Below are 20,580 nucleotides of genomic sequence, written 5' to 3'. Positions count from 1 at the left end.
TAATAAAGGATCGAATTGAGCAGTTTTTATGAAGGGGTTTCATTTATAACGATGTCAATTAGTGATCTATGCATTTGCACTCCCTTTAGTATATGTGATCTTGCAACATGAGATCGATGCTTAATCAGGATCGATATAGTACATGTATCCAGCCGTCATCACATTGGACTGTAATTTCAATTCCGATCAGCGGATATTCTTACAGAGTACATCTGCTATCAATTGTATCTCAAAGGTCAATAAAGCCAATATAAGCAACAGACTTCGTGATATTGAGTCTACTGAGGCGTCAGCAACACGGCTCCTCTGCTTGAAATGATCTCAACTTTCGTCAGAGGCAGTTCATTGCTTCTTCAATATTGCGAGACACCATCAATAGATGGGATTACAGCTCGGTTCGGCTTGAGCGTTAGGTTTCTTGTAAAGATGGTGATCAGTATGAAACGAACTTGGAATTCGCTGCACACTAGACTGACGCTTAGTCTCTGGGAATATATTGTCAGGATTCTGTTAAAACTGGAGTGGAAGGAAGATACAGAACCTGAGCAAAATCTTTGGCTTCGTTTTGTTTGTAATTTAACGCCTCACTCAGAATTATTCCACCTAAATAGAGGCTGTTTGTAAATAATTGAACCCGAACCAGACAATCCAGTGATGAATATCATGATCATCGATCTAATCAGTTAGAACACGACAGTATGTGTGAACAAAGTCAGTGAACAAAATCTAGACTTGCGCTGCGGGGAAGAGACAAAACATGGTTGGACCTTGAGGCGGACTAAACTGGTGTACAAAAGAAACTGTACACCCCAGCACTTCGAGATTCGTTTGAAATAAAAACCACGTAACTGTTTGAACTTTGGAAAGTGTTCTGATTGTGACTTGCACATGTTACTGAGGCGAAAGTCTAAAAACAATCCAAATATTTTCATCTGCTTTTGGAAAAACAACCCCAAAACACCAGGGCCCCGTTTCACCTCGTTCTCGGAGCATGTGTTCCTCCTGCATTACATTATGAGAGGTACGAGTGCTACGAGAAAAGTTACGAGACCTTAGGCTGATGGGAGTTTGTGAAACGGGTCCCAGGTGTCTTTCTTTCCTCTTTGAACGTGAGTATGTCTGGAGGAGATGTCCATGTTATAGTTCACTGCTGGTTATTGTCGTCGCCGTGTATGGCATTGTCATTGTTGTACATTGTTGTGCTGTAGTGTATGCTAAAGATTATCAAAAGGTTATCAAAAGATTATCGGTTCGTCTCAATACACAAACAGAAATCGATGCATCGTGATATATATCGTAAAAAATCGTGATATATATCACTTAGGATGGTGAAACTACGTACAGTATAGGTAGAGAAGGGGTGTGATATGGTACAGGTGAAGAAGGGAAAAGGGGATGTTCTCCTTTTCTTCTCAGCAGAAGGTCATGTCCGTTATCATGAAGACAAATCGTCTACTTTTCCTTTTCGTCCTGACAACCAAATGCCTGCAGAGATATTTGGTAGCAGCTTGTCTGAAGAAGTGTGAAGAGGGGTTTTTTTTCTGAGAAGAGAAGGTTTTAATTCCACCGATGACACAAAGTCTTAATGTCTCCCGAACATGATGTGGTTATCGTTTACCTCACTCACTCACTCTCTCACCCAAAACTCAACGTCTCACTCACTCACCCATCCATTCACCCAAACACCACCCCCACCTCAACCCACACATTCACTCACTCACCCACCCACTCATTCACTCACCCAAACACCACTAACCCCACCTCCATCCACTCACTCACCCAAAACCCATCCACTCACTCACCCATACACCCATGCACTCACCCAAACACTACAACCCACGCACTCACTCACCCACACTCATTCACTCACCCATACACCACCAACCAACCCCACACATTCACTCACTCACCCATCCACTCATTCACTCCTCCCCCCCCCCCCCCCCCCACACACACACACACCACTCCCAACTCATCCACTCACGTCACTGCTCCACTCGCTCATTCATTCATCAGTTCCTTTATTCATTTACTTCTTCACATATTTGCTGGTAAGAATACATTAAAGGTTTTCAAATTCTCTCTATGTACGCACTCACAAACGATGTGTAGTGAAGTATTGATCTGGTCACACAAAGTGAATACAATACATCAATAAAGGGCATCGCTTGTGTGGATCTACAGCTGCCGGTCAGTGGGAGTTTATTGTCTTCACCATCAAAAGTCATTTCAAAGATGTCGGCCAACCATGCGAAGAGCGTTCTGGTCGTGTGCATCTTCACCTGTGTCCTGTGCGTGTTGTGTAAGTATTTCTCACGTTTCTGACATCAGAATTAAGCGAGAATTTCATGGTTGTCAAAGTCTTTATTTTGTGGAATATGACATTTCGGGGTATATTCGTACGCCTTCGCCAAATGTGTCTCATTCGCCCGAAGAAAGCCCAACAAAGAAAGAGTGATTGAGTGAGTGAGGTAAGTATGTTAAACGACTTTTCTCCTAACTTGAATAAAATTCTGACATTTAAATGTTCAATTGGCAAGGTAAAATTATGATCATTCGCAATCGTAATTTCACTTTTTTCTATATACATTTTAGGTTAAGTGAGTGAGTTTTGTTTTACGCCTCGTTCAGCAATATTTCAGCCATATGGCGGCGGCGGTCTGTAAATAATCGAATCTGGACCAGACAACCCAGTGATCAACAACATGGGGGCAATTGGGAACCGATGACATGTGTCAGCCAAGTCAGCGAGCCCGACCACCAGATCCCGTTGGTCGCCTCTTACGACAAGCATAGTCGCCTTTTGTAGCAAGCATGTTTTAGTGAAGGCCTATTCTACCCCGGACCTTCGCGGGTCCTTTTTGTTTAGTGAAATTCATCGGCACGTTTTAACGGGAAACATTTTATTGTATTGTACTGATGATTTAGAACATCGATATAGCAAATGTAGTCGGGGTTCGATAAGATCATTTCGTCTTACAGCATGTAAACGATCTTTCAATGGCTTTTCGCGATACACACGAGGAAGAGCGTTTATGGTTGCCAGCTTCATTAATCGACTTAGAATGTACATGTAATGGTGTTTTGTGACAGTAAAACTCTCCTATAGAATATCTACTTAAATGAATTTACATCTACGCTATCAATACCATTTCACGGAAATTCATGATTTTAAGGTTTTGTGGTGTCTAACATTTCCCATGAGCTGACTCTCTCTCCAGATTTACATACGACATATTTACATATATTTTCTGTGTGTAGCATGTGAAATGCTTGTAGATTTCAACTGATGTGTTTGCTGTTAGTTTAGGAATTATGACGTTGAATCTAGACACCACGAAAGAAGGTTTCCACCAACCTTTGTGTATTGATACACTACATGCACTATAATAAGATATGTATTTTTACTTAAAAGCAAAAAATGTGAAAACGTACAAATGTGCAGTGGAACTTTTATTAATAAATTGATACCATTGAAGACCCGGGTTAAAATTGAACTTCAAAAACCCATGCGTGTCGTGAGAGGCGACTAACGGGATCGTGTGGTCTGGCCATCGTATCCCAGATGCGTAGATCGATGCTCAGTATATCGATCACCGGATTATCTGATCAGAGTCGATTACTTACAGACCGCCACCAAGTTAGTGGAATATTTCGGAGTAAGCCGTTAAACAACAACCAGTAGTTATGTTAGAGGTACCAACTGCATATGCACGGATCATGTGCTTTAAGATCATTTTTACAGACAGGTTATTGCTTTTTGAATGACGTCACAATAAAGGTCCACTTATATTTGTGTTGGCTCGTTGCACTGAAGACCCGGGTTCGATGCCACATTCAATCTATTAAACCCATTTCGTGTAACACCGGCCGGGATATTGCTAGAATATTAGCGCAAAGCTAAACTCACTCACACTAAAATATCAATAATGTTTGCACCCCCTCCATCCACCGAGGAGCGTGCGCGAATCGCTATGACATTCAGCACGACTTTCACGTGCGAAACGAGGATCGTATTTTTAGACTGCCTGGCGGATGAGTGTTTGTATGTGTGCGTGAGCTCGTTTCGGGCGTTCATTAAAAAGAAGAGAAACAACATGCGAAAGCTAGCGAAGAAAAGGATTTTACCTATCATTGCTGGATGTATCGCGTTGATGTATGTACTTTATGTTAGAGGTAAGTGCTTATTGTTAGGGGGTGACTATTGAGGGGAGACAACTCTAGAGAAAGAGATAGTCTATTGCGAGCAATTATTGAATTTGCAATAATATTTTCCTCCTTGAATTGTCTCATTTGAAGTCACTTGCCAAATGATTTTATACTTCATACGACATACAAACTGAAGTAGTCCCAGTCTATTTTTAATAACTGACAACAAACTAGATACCCTGACGAAGCAAACATATAAAACATAAACTCAAAGAAACTGCAAGTCTGCACCCAACCAATATCAAAATGCAAAACAACATAACTATCTGTCAACGGAAGTCAATTAATAAACTATCGATGGTTAGAGTATCTCCCACTCCAATCAAAAGTCAAAATTACAAACTGGCATGCATACCTGAACCTATATACACAACTAGAACAGGTATGAAAAAAACCCAACAGCCAATGAACTTATTTCAGTGTTGGAATATTACACCGGGTAGAAATATTCATGTAAATAGAATACTGTCGACCGCGATGCATCGAGTACTTGCTATTCATCGATTGTTCTATGAGTCTTTACATCCCTAACTCAAAAGAATTCATGGAATCATACCTTCTGTTCTTTGAGTCGGAGTGAATGGATTTGTCATCGCCCCTAGTGTGTTCAGAAAGATTTTCCTTTTATGGGTTTATGATTTAATGCATTTTTGATTTGATTTAATGATTTAATGAATAGATGGTTTTGTTGTTATTATTTTTGTCATCTTATTTTTCAACCCCAAATCTGACCCTAAACCTAACATAATGCTAAATCTAAACCATAAACCTAAACCACTACATTTCAAGGGGTGGTTACGGGTATTTACCTAATACTCTTAAAGGGGTAGTGGAGTATCCCAGTAGGGGATTCCCCCTAATGAGTACGTTACAATGTCAGTTTTTTGTTTTTGGTGTCCCTCCAGCGCGATAGTGGAGGAAATTACTACAACTGAAAAACATTTATAACTATACTCACTATTTCATTTTGGTCCCGAGTCAAAATTATCTCTTACTAACATTACATGTCATTGTTATCATATATGGAAGTTGGACCAGTGAGTTGATTGGTTGTAACGCAAGTTTTATTGCAGCAATATGATCACGGAGACCTAAAAGATGCTGTAACCATGCGAGGAATCGAACTCGGACACCCAACGAACAAGCATTTTAACCATAAGGCCACCCCACCGATCCGAGTCTCGACTAATGGCTGAAACCGAAATATCCACAGGATAAGCAGCATTGCAGTTATCTTTAATCAGTCAACGACTGCATAGTTAGTTTTAGGTGATCCATTGCCATGCCTTTGCATGTGTTTTTGACGATAGTGACGCTAGGACAAAACCCGCTGTTATTTTTAATGATGGTGATAATGTTTACACTTACAGTGCATAATTTACTAGTGAAAGCCCTGCGCGCTTGGGATGGAAAATGACACATAAAAAGATATGTTTTGAGGGCAGTCTTAAATGATGGTGGTGATACTCTAGTTTAGAGTTCAAGCAGTGTGCATTCCACGTCATTGCACTGGAAGCGAACGACATTTTGCCAGATTTGGTTTTGAGGTTTAGCACTGTCACTAGCATTTGTTTTTGTGATCTCTGTGAGCGTGAGGGCTGATACAGGGGCAGTAACTCTGCGAGGTCTTCTGGGACATCATTTCAGTGGTTTTGTAGACAGGTCCTGTGGTGACTGGTCGGCAGTGTATATCTGTTAGTTTTGGAGTAATATGATCGAAGACTCTAAACTTTAGTAATGATTTTTGCAGCAGTGTTGAAGGCTTGATGGCGACGTAGCTGGTCTCGGTTGACGTTGCTGGGAAGGCAGTTACAGTAAGGTTGCATGAAAAAATTAAATGTTTTTCGGGCACATTTTTTTCAAAAGTGACGAGGGCGGTATAACTTTGTGTTTGATTTTTGATAGAAAAAAGTGACGAGGAAGAAGAATATCTATTTTATTCTCTCAGAAATACAGCTTGGAAAGTTTAGCACGTGTTCATAAATTAAGTTGCAGATTCAGTCACACTCGTTCTTACAGACTATCATTCTTATAGTGGGCCAATGGATGAGGGTTAGCCAAGCGATTAACGCGTTCGCTCTTAACGCCGGTTTCCATTCCCCACATGGGTACAATGTGTGAAGCCCATTTCTGGTGTCCCCAGTCGTGTTATTGCTGGACTACTATTTAAAAACGGCGTATAACTAAACTAAACTCAATCACCAATTTCATACACGTCCGGTACGTACATCAGTTCCGGGATTCCAACTTTAAGTTGATATAATTTCCATTCAAATACTATGCATGGCATTTGGGTAGCGTGGATGTTAATGCGATCTTCAAGCTGAAGACCCGGGTTCGACTCCCCACCTGGGTACAATGTGTGAAGCCCATTTCTGGTGTCCCCACTGCCGTGATATGGCTGGAATATTTGCTAAAAGCGGTGTAAAATGTCACTCATTTTTCTTCTTCCGACCCGTGAAGGTCCGGGATAGAATAGGCCTTCAGCAACCCATGTTTGCCATACGGCGACTATGCTTGCCGTAAGAGGCTACTAACGGGATCGGGTGGTTCAGATTCGATTATTTACAGACCGCAACCCTGGAATATTGCTGAGTGAAACTAAATTCACTCACTCACCCACTTCTTCTTGCGTTATATCCGCGGCGTAAAACCAACCTCACTCACTCCAATACTGTACAAACCCCACTCACTAAATCTTCTGGTTCGCAGACAACACGGGGAGAGAGTATCTGCCATATTCCTTTCCTGTTGTCAGGACTACCGAGGCACCCAGACAAGTCACCTCTAACAAAGGTGAGATTTGTACATTAGACAGTGTTCGACGTTGTAGCTGCTTGTCCCTTTGACGTCAACGACGGGACTGTTGCATGATTCGCACCGCAACATCGCACCGTTTACGTAAAGTCACGGGAAAAGTACCAACGTGATAATATCTAAATGAACCTTTGATCCTGGTCAGTAATGATTTTCAGCACCCCATGCCTGTCGTAAGAGATTGGGATCGGGTGGTCAGGCTCACCGCATGGCAGATTATTATGCAGACCGACGCCATATACATGGAATATTGCTGAATGTGGGGTAAGAGTACACTGACTCACTCACTGTATTCTGCCTTTGTTACCCGTGAAGGTCCCGTGGTAGAATAGGCCTTCAGCAACCCATGCTTGCCATAAAAGGCGACTCTGTCGTAAGTGGCGACGAACGGGATCGGGTGGTCAGGCTTGCTGACTTGGTTGGCCCATGTCATTGGTTCCTACTTGCGCGGATCGATGCTCATGTTGTTGATCACTGGATTGTCTGGTCCAGACTCGATTATTTACAGACCGCCGCCATGTAGCTGACATATTGCTGAGTGCGGCGTAAAACTGAACTCACTCACTGTGCCTTTGCATTTACCAGCTTCCCAGCAACGTTGGTGTTGACTGGACGCCCTTTCATAGCAAAAGTATAAATTTGATTTGTCAGATATTTCCTTTAGGGGCACTCAATAGCCTTCTATAATTGTGATCACGAGCCCAGGCCCGTGTCTTTGCGAGTATCAAATACTTTTTTAAAACACATAAACATTTGAGATGACCCGGACTCGAAATGTTTCACTACATAATGATGTATTGTACTATGAAGTATTGAGTCGGGTCGTCTCAAAATATATTTTTTCTTAAGCTTTAATTCTGACAAAGGCACAAGGGCCTCTGATCACGAGCACGAGAGCACGTGTTTCGTGTAGATCATAGAGTTCCAGCAAGTCATGAAATTGTAATTGGTTAATAAATATAGCCAGGTAATTCTTTTATGTTTTCCTAATTCAGGCAGGGGTGGTGGGGTATATGTCGCTCGTCACTCCGAAACTTTGGGTTCGATTCACTACATGGGTACAACGTGTGAAGCCTATTTCCGGTGTCCCGGGGCCCCGGCCATGATATTGATGGAATATTGCTACATTCTGTGTAAACTGACTTTTGATGGAGATACATACTAGCTGGTGATAACAGATATATTGAGCATTTTATCATAAAACTGAACATTTATTGAATGATGCAAGTGAACATTTTCAGATATGGAGGCAGTCAAAATTATTTCATTTTGCTCATGCGGAGATGGTGACAAACAGAAATATTACTGCTTCCTCCTTTTACATGGAAGTGGTGTGTGAGAAATCGACTCGACCAGACAATCAAGTGATCGATAGCATGAGCATCAATTTATGCTTATGAGGTATAGTGGCATGTCAACCGAATCAGCGTGCCTGGCCTATATTCTTTATGGGTCTAAAGCTTGACCTCGACATCAGCCTCGAACATACCCTCGAACACACCCTCGAACATACCCTCGAACATACCCTCGAACACACCCTCGAACATACCCTCGAACACACCCTCGAACACACCCTCGAACATACCCTCGAACACACCCTCGAACACACCCTCGAACACATCCTCGAATTCGATCGAACGAACCTTCGCACACATACCTAAGTACTGAGGATAAGTTTACTTAGACTGCAAAATAGGGACACTTCTTCACTTTGGTGGCAGCTTGACCGCTTGTGCTCCCCTTTATCTGCCTTTTCTTCCTTACGTAGGTGCCCCTGAGATTCCGCCATTTCTTTTTTCACTCTGGTCCTTAAAAGAAAAGAGTGCATATCTTTAAGCATATTCCAATTTTGTGTATAATCACAAACAGTTCCAAATGTAAAAAAGCATTTGTCTTCAAATGTGTGTATCTTTAGCAGTTTCATTACAATTTCAGAAAAACACACAATGTAGTTGTTTGTACCCCATCGTCCATTGACACGTATATGAATTCAGTCATACTTTAAAAAAGAGACCCACTCAGATTCTGACAAAGTGACATAACGGTACATTCACAGCCTATCATTTTTACAAGAGTATACAAATTAAGTTCAGTCAACTCACCTTTCATAGAGTGGACTTTCATTTCTGTGGCGATCTCATCCCAAGCGCTGCTGACATACTGGTCATCCCTTTATTTGGGACAGGAAACATCATACAATGATGTCCTGGACCCTCACAAGTTCAATGAATTTTTCTACATTCGCCATTACAGAGTTCGAAGCACATGGTCAAAACTGAAAATTGGAATTTACCGGATTATTTTTAGCACAGTTGCCCCTTGAAACCCGTACGACGGAATCCATCACACGACCAGATCGCTACATGCAGCGGTAGAAAAAGACGTCGTACCACGTCGTGCGTCAAAAACGCAGAAAAGGAAACAATTACTGATAATTCAACGTGAGCGAAATCTGTCGTGCGAGGTCGTCCGAAAAATATCGTGCAAAAGGAAACGTTACCGTAAGCACCACAACATCTGCAGTTACTATTTCAATGCCATGTCAGCGACGTCTGACAGTACGTCGTCCGATCAGACGCCGCTTTTCACAGATAGGAACAGGAAGAAATCCTGGTGTGATGCAAACTGCTTACAGTTACTTGGTGTCTCATTCTTTGGCACGTTGCCGACTTCCGTTGTCACTACACAGACGTCGTATCTCAGGAGATATTCTATGCAGATGGCCCTATCAGTAGTGGGGGTTTGGGTTTGCGTTTCGTACGGCTGCCAATTGGATTTAACTGCTGTACCTGGAAAGCACAAGGGTCAAATTTTCGATAGAAAGTACAGGCATGGGAACACATTTTGTTAACTTAGCCAATCGTCAGATACTCATGGATGACAATTCAATCGCCCTTGTTAGGGAGCAATTCCACTGAAACATAGCCATGGCCCGCAAGGAATAAGGAACACCTTCGGACTATGTCAGCACGGACTAAGTTCGAGCTACACCTTATCCTGTTCGAAGTGAAGAGTGAGTGAGTTAGTTTAGTTTTACGTCGCGCTCAGCAATATTCCAGCTAGACGGTCTGAAGTAATCGCGTCTGCACCAGACAATTTAGTGATCAACAGCATGAGCATTGATCTGAGCAATTCAAAGTGAAGAATTGAGACATGCACTGTATCTGGAATGGCAGAGGAATCAAATGCTGGTAACACGACTCTTGGGTGGCAGTATGAGCAGGAGACGTGCAGATGTTGTAAGTCCAAGAAATGGCTGCTCACGACACTCGTGTGGTCGGCTGTGGTGGTTCATACAATCAGAGACCCGTGAAGGGTAGAATAGGCCTTCAACGACCAACGCTTGCCATAAAAGGCGACCCTGCTTGTCGTAAGAGGCGGCTAACGAGGTGGGGTGGTAAGGCTCGCTGACTTGGTTGACACATGTCATCGGTTCCCATTTGAGCAGATCGATGCTAATGCTATTGATCACTGGAATGTCTGGTCCAGACTCGATTATTTACAGACCGCCACCACAAAGCAGGATAATTGCTGAGTGCAGCGTAAAACAGCTCACTCACTCCTACAATCAGAACAACCATTGTCCAAAACAATACGATTTCTGGTGTAGTCATGGTGACCATTCCTTTTTTCAGCATTGTTGATGTTAATATGTCTGTGTATTCTTCTTGCAGTCATGTGCTACCATGTTTCAGTGGATTTTGTTGTTGTTGTTGTTTTTGTTGTTGTTGAAATCAGTCTCAAGTTTATTCCAGTTACATTTGTATCCGTGGAGGTTTGGTTTTCAAAGCTTATGTATGCACCATGTGCCTTCGTACTGATTTTAATGATCATGGGTAAATTTCATTATGACCTTGAGCATGAAGCCCAAATTCAGTATTACGTAATATATGGTAATTTGTCATTTGTAGTATAACTGCCTCGAGACCTGTAAGCGAAGACGATTAATGTGTCACCATAAGTTTCCTATTTCAAATTAAATGTCTATGAATGTGTATTACCAGCAACCATCTTGAAAACCAAAACCCCACAAGTTCATTATGCTGAAGTTAGGCAACATTATCGCCTAGTATAATTGATTTTTTTCATAATTACGTTTACTCTAATAAAATAATTACTGCTTCCTTAGCTTGCGAAACACAAGTCAGGACTATCTGCCACAGTTGCCGTTGAGTGTTGTAACGTTTTACTGATCTCATTGTTTAAAATATCCAAAAACGTTAACTTGTCCTTGAATTCTTTTGCCAAAATAGTACGTACATTTGTAGTCAGGATTGATCAGGTGATGCCATAACATAGTTTTCTCTTCTCATGGAGCTCCATATTCGAAAAGTTGTCTGCAACCTGATGGGAGGAGCTTTTATAGTTTGGGGATGTTTCTAATTAATGTGAAATTATTGGTTTGTATTTATTGTTTATGCCGACCATGTAAGAGGAAAGCCTGAAAACATTTTTGTCTGCGCGCACATATATAGAAATATGTGCCTCTATATCTGAAATTATTTCAGAAAAGGTCTTGAAACTTGTGCTTTTATCAATAAACAGCTGCTTAGCTGCTTCACTAGGATCAAGAGACTGGTTGGGACTTGGTAGTAGAGTGTTTTTTTTTGTGATTTTCGTAACGGAAACTTTGCGATACGTCACAGAATCTTTGTGATATTAGCATCACCAAGGGAGGGGTAAGTTATAATTGTCCTATATACTAAGAAAATCAATATTACAAGAGAGTTGAATTAAAACCGATTCACTGACTAGATTGGACGAATCATACCCCGTCAGCTATATTTTGGGATTGGGAATTATCAGTGACACTGAATGAATTTTCCGTTACATCAGTTTCGTAATCAGAAAGTTTCTGAGACATTTGACAGTTGACAGTGGAAACTGACTCGATAAACCCTCACTGGGATACTTTGTATTGCTTTTCCCAGTACAACGATCATTGTTTATCAAAGACTCTGATATATCGCAAAGTTTCCATCGCAAAAATCACAAAGACTCTACACGGACTGTCACCAAGTTCGCTACCAATAAAGTGGTCCCAGGTTGTTTAATTCCGTTATCCTACCCTATGAACTCATAATGGTCGCATCTTTTCCAGAGCCTGTAAGCCTCTTCGCACAGTTTTCAGGTACGTAAGCAAGTCTGGTTCTGTCAGCCGCGAAGATTCGCTTGTCCTAAGCGTGCGGGAGTGAGTTTAATTACAGCCATATGGCGGCGGTCTGTAAATAATCGAGTCTGGACCAGACAATTCCGTGATCAACAACATGAGCACCGATTTGCACAATTGGTAACCGATGACATGTGCCAACCAAGTCAGCCAGACTGAACACCGGATCCCGTTAGTCACCTCTTACGACAAGCATAGTCGCCTTTTATAGCAAACATGGTCGCTTTTCCTAAGTGGCGACATACCGGATTGTGTTGACTTGCTTGACATGCCATCGTATCCCAGCTGCGTAGATCGATGCTCATGCTGTTAATCGCAGGAATGTCTGGTCTAGACTCATCTATTATTGACAAATGATCATCCATCTTGAAAGTGATATTTTCACCCGTTGTGTTTGTGACTGGATGCATTTAAACTGGCACAGCAGATATATGGAGGAGTGTAAAATGGTAGGGGTGAGATGGTGGGGTTTGTTTTATAAAATTATGGGGAATTATGGAGTGTAAACGGGTAGAGCTGAGGTAGGGATGAGTATATACTGGTAGAACCGGGATATGGATGAGAATAAACTGCTAGAGCTTAGGTGAGGATGCGTATAAACTGGTAGAACTGATACGGGTAGAACTGACACGGGTAAGTATAACCTGGTAGAACCGATATGGGGATGAGTATAAACTACTACAGCTGATATAGGGTGAGTATAAACTGGTAGAGCCGAGACGGAGATGAGTATAAACTGGTAGAGATCAGATGGGGATGAGAATAAAACTGGTAGAGTTCAGATGGGGTAAAGTACAAACCGGTAGAATTGAGGTGGAGATGAATATAAACTGGAAGACCTTACTAGTATTTTTATTTCCTTCCGCAGGCCTCTTTAATCGTTCTCTCCCTTGCAACACAACCAAGTCCTGTCGGCCCAAAGCTCGTACAAAGGTCATTCTGCTCACGTACATGCGCAGTGGCTCGACCTTTACAGGAGATATCCTTTCTGCGCATCCGGATGTGTTTTACTTCTTCGAACCACTTCACTTTCTAGTGCAGGAGAAGCACACTGTATTCGATTATTTGCGGAAACGGAAATTGTGAGTCCGTTAATCTTCTTATTTTGCTTTTGTACACCTTTTGTTTCTCACAAAGTCTGGGTCTTGAATGGCCTATTAGTTGTTTCAAGTCGAAACTTTTTGTAACCTTTGAATACTGGACCTGTAAAGATCCATGGTAGAATAGCTTTTCAGCAACCCATGCTTGCCACAAAAGGTGACTATGGTTGTCGTAAGAAGCCACTAACGGGATCAGGTTGTCAGGCTTGCTGACACATGTCGTCGGTTCCCAATTGCGCAGATCGGTGCTCATGCCGTTGATAACTGGATTGTCTGGTACATGCGCTATTATTTATAGATCGTCGCCATGTATCTGGAAAACTGCTAAGTGCGGCCTAAAACTAAGCTCACTCACTTAATTTAATTACTGGATATGATATTAGCCGGGTTTGCAACGAAATCACATCTCTTGGGACTGTCCTACATGGGTCTGGTGTTGCGGATTCGAATCCCTGGTTTTCCAGCTGGCGATAACCTAATGGTTAAAGTGTTCCCTCGTTACGTCGTCGAAAACCAGGGTTTGATTCCCCACGTTTTAATTTTGGAAGCCCATTTTCGGCGACCCCATCCGATAGGGCTGACTATCCATACGGATTACAGAGATCGATAATCGTTAACTAAATATCAGTCGATTATTGATAGATATCGGCGATGTAACTTTGAACAAGTATGCTCAAAATGTCTGAAAGAAATTGAAATATTTCACATACCTGCTGAGTGGTTACCAAACAGCGTCATAAGCAGCAGCTAGAATCAGTAAATGATCACAAACGTTACTTTGTGTATTGCGTGAGTAAATTAAAGCTTTAAACATTTGTAACAAACTGCATGTGGGACTTTATCGATGGCACTATTATCAAACCTCTAATAATTTCCATATCGACGATATTCACCATTGTTATCTTTTTTATCAGTTCTCCAGCCCTTGAACTTGGTGCAGTACTGAATACTAATAAAATCGCCGTAAAAAGGCGTAAGTCCCACTCCAAGTCGGTCAAATTACTGAATAAAGAATATTCTTACTGAGTAGTTTGGTGCTCACCCCACACAGAGCCCAGTGAAGTGATTGAGTTCAGTTTTACGCCGCATTTGGCAATATTCCACCAATATCGCGGCGGGGAACACCAGAAATGGGTCTCCCAAATTGTATCCATATGGTGAATCGACCCATTTTAACCACTAAATCGATCTTTAACCACTAAACTGCCCCAGTCTAATTAAACTTAATCTCGGTGTATTTCGTTACACTCCACCACTGAGACTCAGTAGTGGAGTGTAACGAAAAGTACTGAGGATAAGTTTACATAGACTGAAGCTGCCCCGAGCTCAGTGGAGGTCAGCTTGAGCTTTGTGCAGAGCTGCATCTCTATGGATTGGGGATCCCAGTATTGTTGTGGATAAAGACAGCCTAACCAGCCACCTTGACTCGCACATGCACTTGTTGTTTAACTATACTACTCAAAATGAAATTGAAGAGCACGATTCCTTTACATACCTTTCCGTAGCTACGTCACTGGTAGGGAACTTGGACACAGTGAAGCCTTTGTGATTTTTGTGACGGACACCATGCAATATGTCAGAGTCTTTGATAAATAATCGTTTTGTTTTGGCCCCAATGATCCCCCAAAAAAGTGTAAAAATAATACAAAGTGTTCCAGTGAGGGTTTATCCCCTTTCCTCATAAAGCGTCTACTGTCTTTATCTGCGGAAAGAACCGTGCGTATCAATTTCCATGAATTGTCAAATGTCACAGATTCTTTGTGATTACGAAATTGATGTAACGGAGAATTCATTCATTGTCACAGATAATTCCCAGTCCCAAAATATAGCAGACGGAGTATGGTTAGTCCAGTCTGGTCAGTGAATCGGATTTGGACATAGTGTCAATTCAACTCTCTTGTAATATTGATTTTCTGAGTATATAATTCCCTACCAGTGACTCTGTCTGAATGGGATCTTCATTTGAGTGAGGTGCGCTGGAGTAGCCTAGTGGGTAAACCGTTTGTTCGTCATGCTGAAGATCCGGGTTCGATTCCCCACATGAGTAGATTGTGTGTTGGAATATTGCTAACGCGGCGAAAACCATACTATGACATGTGGTTTGTGGGACGGTGGGGTAGCCTAGTGGTTAAAACGTTTGCTCATCGCATCTAAAGCCCAGGTTCGATTCTCCACATGGGCACAATGTGTGAAACCCATTACTTGTATTCCCCGCCGTGATAATGCTGGAAAACTGCCAAATGCGGCGTAACACCAAACTCAATAACTTGCATGATTTATCGTCAAAGTGGTGTTGTGGTGACCGTAGGTATGTCACCTGATTGTAAGACGGTTGTACAGTATTGATCTCGATGTAAAACAATCCTGTGTAAAACCCAGACTGAACATCCCCATCACTGTGATATAAGTGTATATGACGTAGGTTGAAGGCCAATCCATATCATGTGCATTTCAGTCGATATCACCATCGCAACAACACTCGGTAAGCTTCACGTCATGTTTACCATCAAAATGGTCGGTGGAGTAGTCTAGTGGTCAGAGCGCTCGCTCGTCACGCTGAAACCCCAGGTTCGATTACCCTCTTGAGTACAGTGTGTGAAGGCGACTTCTGGTGTCCCCTACAGTGATATTGCAATAAAAACGCCTTAAAACTAAACTCACATTCAAAATCATCGTACTCGGGCGAAACACGGTAATTTTCCGGACTGAACCATCTAGCTGTTGCTGCATAATGTCTCTTTTATTCTCCATGGCCAATACTGACGTGAATGTTCGGGGTTAGGTCAGTATGGTTTCAGTGTTTTCTGAAGTAACCAAAGGTTTCAGATCAAATCCGAAAAAAAGTTTTGTGACTCTTTCTCAAGCATCATAAGGGTTCATTCGCACCATGTGTTGGAACTACAGGATTAAGATTTTATAACACTCAAGAAATTAAAACAAATTCTAATAATTTACCTTGTTCAAACCTTTGTTTGATGTTTCCAGCAATCCAGAAAATCAGGATGGATCAAATAAGTTGAAGATATGTGTCACTTTAGTGTGAATTGTTCATGTCATGGAAATGGGATATTTGCTTAATCATCTGATCAGAAACTGGGGGAAACGGAAAGGCTCAGAGCACTCGTTTTTGGTCGTGTTGGCAGAACTAAATGAGTGATGGGGTTTTTGTAATATCATTGAGATTAAGACTTTACGTCACACTGTATTTCATAAACCTCCAGATTCAAATTAGAACTACGTTTACAAGATGATGATATTTCTTTCTTTTCGGCACAGCCATCAACTTGTAAAATGAACCGAAAGAACCTCTCAGACAAACAATGATACTCATTTATAATTACTGCCAGCCTATGGTACCAAGGTTGTCTTCAGATCGTAACTGGGGTAACAGCTAATTCTACCCAATAGTAATCGGTTCTGCCTGTGATATCTAAGTTTCACTCTACACCCAGTACACTATTCTGTCTCTGGTGGCAAGGTCTGACTATACGCCTAGTAATCAGTTCTGTCTGTGGTAGCAAGCTTTGACTCTACACCCAGTAGACAGTTCTGTCTGAGGTAGCAAGGTTTGACTCTACACCCAGTAATCAGTTTCTGTTTTCTTGTATCAACGTTGGAATCTACAGATAGTTCAGTTTAACCTGATCAGGTCATTACTAATGCATTGCGTGACCTTGTCACAGCTTGTTAGGTCCATAACTGTGAAGGGGTGCACCTTCATCTGTTGATTGTCAACAGGCGAGACAAGGTTGCCGTATGACATCTCAGTGTCGAGACATTGTTAGCATTGTACTGATTTTCTTTGAAAGATAAGCTACGATGGTTTAATGTTTCCGATGTATGTATGCTTAGCATGAACGCAACATTAATAACATTATCTGATCCCCTATTTATATATGAATATATAGATTAGCTCAGGTCAAGCTAAACAAGGTATACATCCATTAATTACTGCATGGCCTTATAATTGTATCTGTGTACTGATATTGGTGGCAAAAGTTTAGTATCTCTTTGAAAAACTACCGTTTTGTTACTAATAAGAAATAATATTCTACATTACACATATATGAAACCAATGTCAGTCCTCACCTATACCGCCATTCGAATATCACATGGGCCCCCACTCAAAATCTTTACCCTATATATCATGCCTCTCCTTTGCAGGCACTCTGGTTTCAGTTTCAAGCGGTACCTCATCAGAAAGGTATTGTTGGGCTTACTAAACTGTGATTTTGAAGAGATGGACATCGATACGGTCAGTCAGTTCCATCTCCGGAACAGCCGCACAACGAAGTCTTATTCCGACTGTTTGCACGTCTACCCCGGCATATTTGGTATTCTCCACTGCCTGCCGGACCTGTACAAGATCTGCATCAATGCCAAGGTCATTCTTGCCAAAACCATCGCCCTTAACATGAAGATAGCTGTGGAAATGATGTACAAGGACTCAAAGGTACGCGTCATCCATCTTGTGCGAGACCCTCGCGCTACTATTTGGTCAGAAGGTCGGTATAGTTATTACAAACGGAAAGACTTTTGGACGTACGTTGGAACTTTCTGCAAGAACCTGTTGGAAGACATAAAACTTATTGCCAGAATCAAAAAGAAGGTTCCAAAACGAGCGCATGTGGTTCTTTACGAAAATTTAGCAGAGCATCCAATAAACGTGTCTCGGGCGTTGTATGACGTCATGAAACTTCCGCTGATTCCTTCTGTGTATGATCACGTGGTCAACATTACCATGAGAGGGCACGAACAGAACTGTTCCATGTGTATTTCTAAAGCCAATTCTGCGAGGGCGTCCCAGGAATGGCGGCTTCATCTGGATTACAAAAAAGTCCAGTATATTGATGAAGAATGTCAAGAGGCCTATGACTTTCTTGGTTATAAACGTGTTGAAAGCAGGGACGTTTACACCAATTTGTCCATCCCTTTACACTCGTGGCCTATCATTTGATCAAATGAGTTTAGACATTGGTTAGGTCTTTAATTCAAAGGATGTATTTGTGTGATGTGATGTAGACCCGTTGGAATTCAGGGTACTGACTTTTGAAGTTCAAGGTTAGAACTGTCTACTGCAGCCAGTGCTTGTCGTGAGAGACAGCTAACGGGATCGGGTGATTAACGTCATTGATGCATGTCATCGTATGTCACTGTCGTATGCCAATGCTCGTGATGTCAATCATTGAATGCTCTGGTCCAGACTCGAATACGTACAATTCGCTTTTTTAAAGTTCAAATAATCTGGACAGCGTCGTTAAACAACAAACGAGCTTGGAATTTTGTCGTATAAGCTCCCTACAACATCGTTAGGATCACACTTGCTCACAACATCAATTACAATAGATTGTTTTCATATTTCTTATATGATTGACAAGTCATGGTAATATTCCTGATATATTGCTAAGGACGGTGTTGAACACAGAAAGTAACAAGCCATATTGTTTAAGAAATTGTGGAAGATAATGTATTGTCGAAACGTCTGTTGCAATATGGCAAAGGTCACTTGTAAGTTAGCCATTCAGGACAGTTTGTATCCTTTTTGCGCATGTCGTTGTTAAATAATAAAAATAATGGTCTGGAGTAAGGAAACATCCTTATGTTGTTTGTGTGCCCCTTCCATAGCAATGAAATACTACTTGATGAACAACTATTCAACACTTTCTTTCAGGGAGGGGGAAGGGTCCCTGGAAACCCAATGGATTTACCGTTTAAGCCTCTATTGTTTGGTGCAGCCTTCCACCACATAGCTGGAATATTGATGAGTGCGGCGCAAAACTAAACTGCCTCCCTAGAACAGATATTCCACACGTTCACAGTAACTACATACATTGTAGATATAAATGCTGAGAAAGAGGGTTTTTTACTATTTCCGACAGTACTTTAGCGAAATGTAATGCTATATTCAGTCTTTTACAATTCCTAATGTTGGAGGCGCAAGTGTCTTCACTCAGTAGAGACTATGAAAGTATGGTTATTCGTATATATTAAGCTTCATGAATTATCTTCAGAATCCCGTTGTTACACATTTGAAAAATAAATGTTTGTCAGTATTTGTTTGAAAAGTTGAATTAAGACTGGAAAAGAAGCAAACATCTTCCTAAAGTCTGATAACAATCTATACTGGACAAAATAAGTTAGGGATATTGGTATTTTTAATGATGGCTTATATTTTATCAGTATGTGAATGAATAAATAGATCATTATTCAAAATTTGCAAATATCCCTAACTATTTTTGTCCAGTATACATTGAACTCGTTAAAAGTGAACTTTTACTTTTAAGTTTATTTTTCTAAAAATATGTGTAAGCAAAATGTCGTTACAACGGCACAGGCTCCCTTCCCCACATGGGTACAATATGTAAAGCCCAATTCTGGGACCCCCGCTGTGAAATTGCTGGAATATTACTAAAACCATACTCGTTTGCAGGAAACCTAGAACCGGGCACTCAGAAGCGTGTCCTCCATGGAACAGATCAATGTACTCATCACAGTTGGTTAGTTAAACATTTCTATTACAACAACTCAACAGATGACAGCCGGCGACAAGCTGAAATCAAAGGGAAAATAATGACAGTCGGTATGGCAGTAGGCGAGGTCACTCACTACTGTCGATACGTATGAACAATTTCAAGGTTTTAGGTGCTTTACAATATTTCTAAATTCAGTGGACCGCTACACCAACTTCTGTACGTGGATTCAATAGCTGATAGTGGCTCTATGTAAATTCACTATTTCTTATGTGTGAAGTGCGTCTTATGCAGAAACCAGTTGATATTGGCGTCATAGAGTGTGTTGTCTACAACAGCTTTTGAATTACTAGAGATGATCTCTGTTGGTGCAGCGCAGTTGATGACAGTCGACTTGGCAGGGTTCGTCTGGCCGACGTCCTTCAGGATGTGTAAAGTTACAGTGAGATTGTGAAATCTGCCATTTCGTCAAATGACTCTCAGGGTCAGCCATTTCGCGTCATTTTTGTGTGACACAAATCAATATGCTCAGCCATTCCATGCAGTTACACTTAATAACTTCATATTCAAGAGCGGATCACAATTTCAACATCACTTATTGTCGTTAACTATTGTGGGAGCGACTGTTGCACTGCAGCTTGACTTCGAAGCATTTACACCTGTTTGTTTGACACCCGCTGTGTCCAGAGCAGGCACAAATGGCTGAGCCTCTTAGTCATTTCACGAAATGAATGAATTATTTAGTCATTTACGAAATGACAACTGATTTCACAATCTGGCTGTAACGCATGTTCGAATACAAGGCTACACATCC

At 41.5% G+C, this 20,580-nt stretch overlaps 1 protein-coding gene across 1 annotated transcript; it reads left to right on the top strand.

Moving 5' to 3' along the window:
• The first annotated feature begins 3,961 nt into the window (after positions 1 to 3,961).
• LOC137286581 (carbohydrate sulfotransferase 4-like) lies at positions 3,962 to 18,888 on the top strand. Its single transcript, XM_067818524.1, has 5 exons — positions 3,962 to 4,176; positions 6,922 to 7,005; positions 12,128 to 12,157; positions 13,065 to 13,278; positions 17,461 to 18,888. Exons 1-5 carry the CDS (start codon positions 3,975 to 3,977, stop codon positions 18,251 to 18,253), a joined length of 1,323 nt encoding a protein of 440 aa, XP_067674625.1. The 5' UTR covers positions 3,962 to 3,974; the 3' UTR covers positions 18,254 to 18,888.
• The last annotated feature ends 1,692 nt before the right edge of the window (positions 18,889 to 20,580 follow it).

The sequence above is a fragment of the Haliotis asinina genome, chromosome 6 (genome assembly GCF_037392515.1).
Source record: "Haliotis asinina isolate JCU_RB_2024 chromosome 6, JCU_Hal_asi_v2, whole genome shotgun sequence".
In the NCBI taxonomy this organism is placed as follows: Eukaryota; Metazoa; Mollusca; class Gastropoda; order Lepetellida; family Haliotidae; genus Haliotis; species Haliotis asinina.
The sequence above is the reverse complement of the archived record's forward strand: the minus strand, read 5'-3'. Positions and strand labels throughout refer to the sequence as shown.

What these genes read in the sequence shown, in the direction of transcription:
- LOC137286581 (XM_067818524.1), top strand. Translation starts at nt 3,975, where the DNA reads ATGACATTCAGCACGACTTTCACGTGCGAAACGAGGATCGTATTTTTA. An exon ending in ACAAGTCACCTCTAACAAAG is followed by an intron (nt 7,006 to 12,127) that starts GTGAGATTTGTA and finishes CATCTTTTCCAG; the next exon opens with AGCCTGTAAGCCTCTTCGCA. An exon ending in TATTTGCGGAAACGGAAATT is followed by an intron (nt 13,279 to 17,460) that starts GTGAGTCCGTTA and finishes TCTCCTTTGCAG; the next exon opens with GCACTCTGGTTTCAGTTTCA.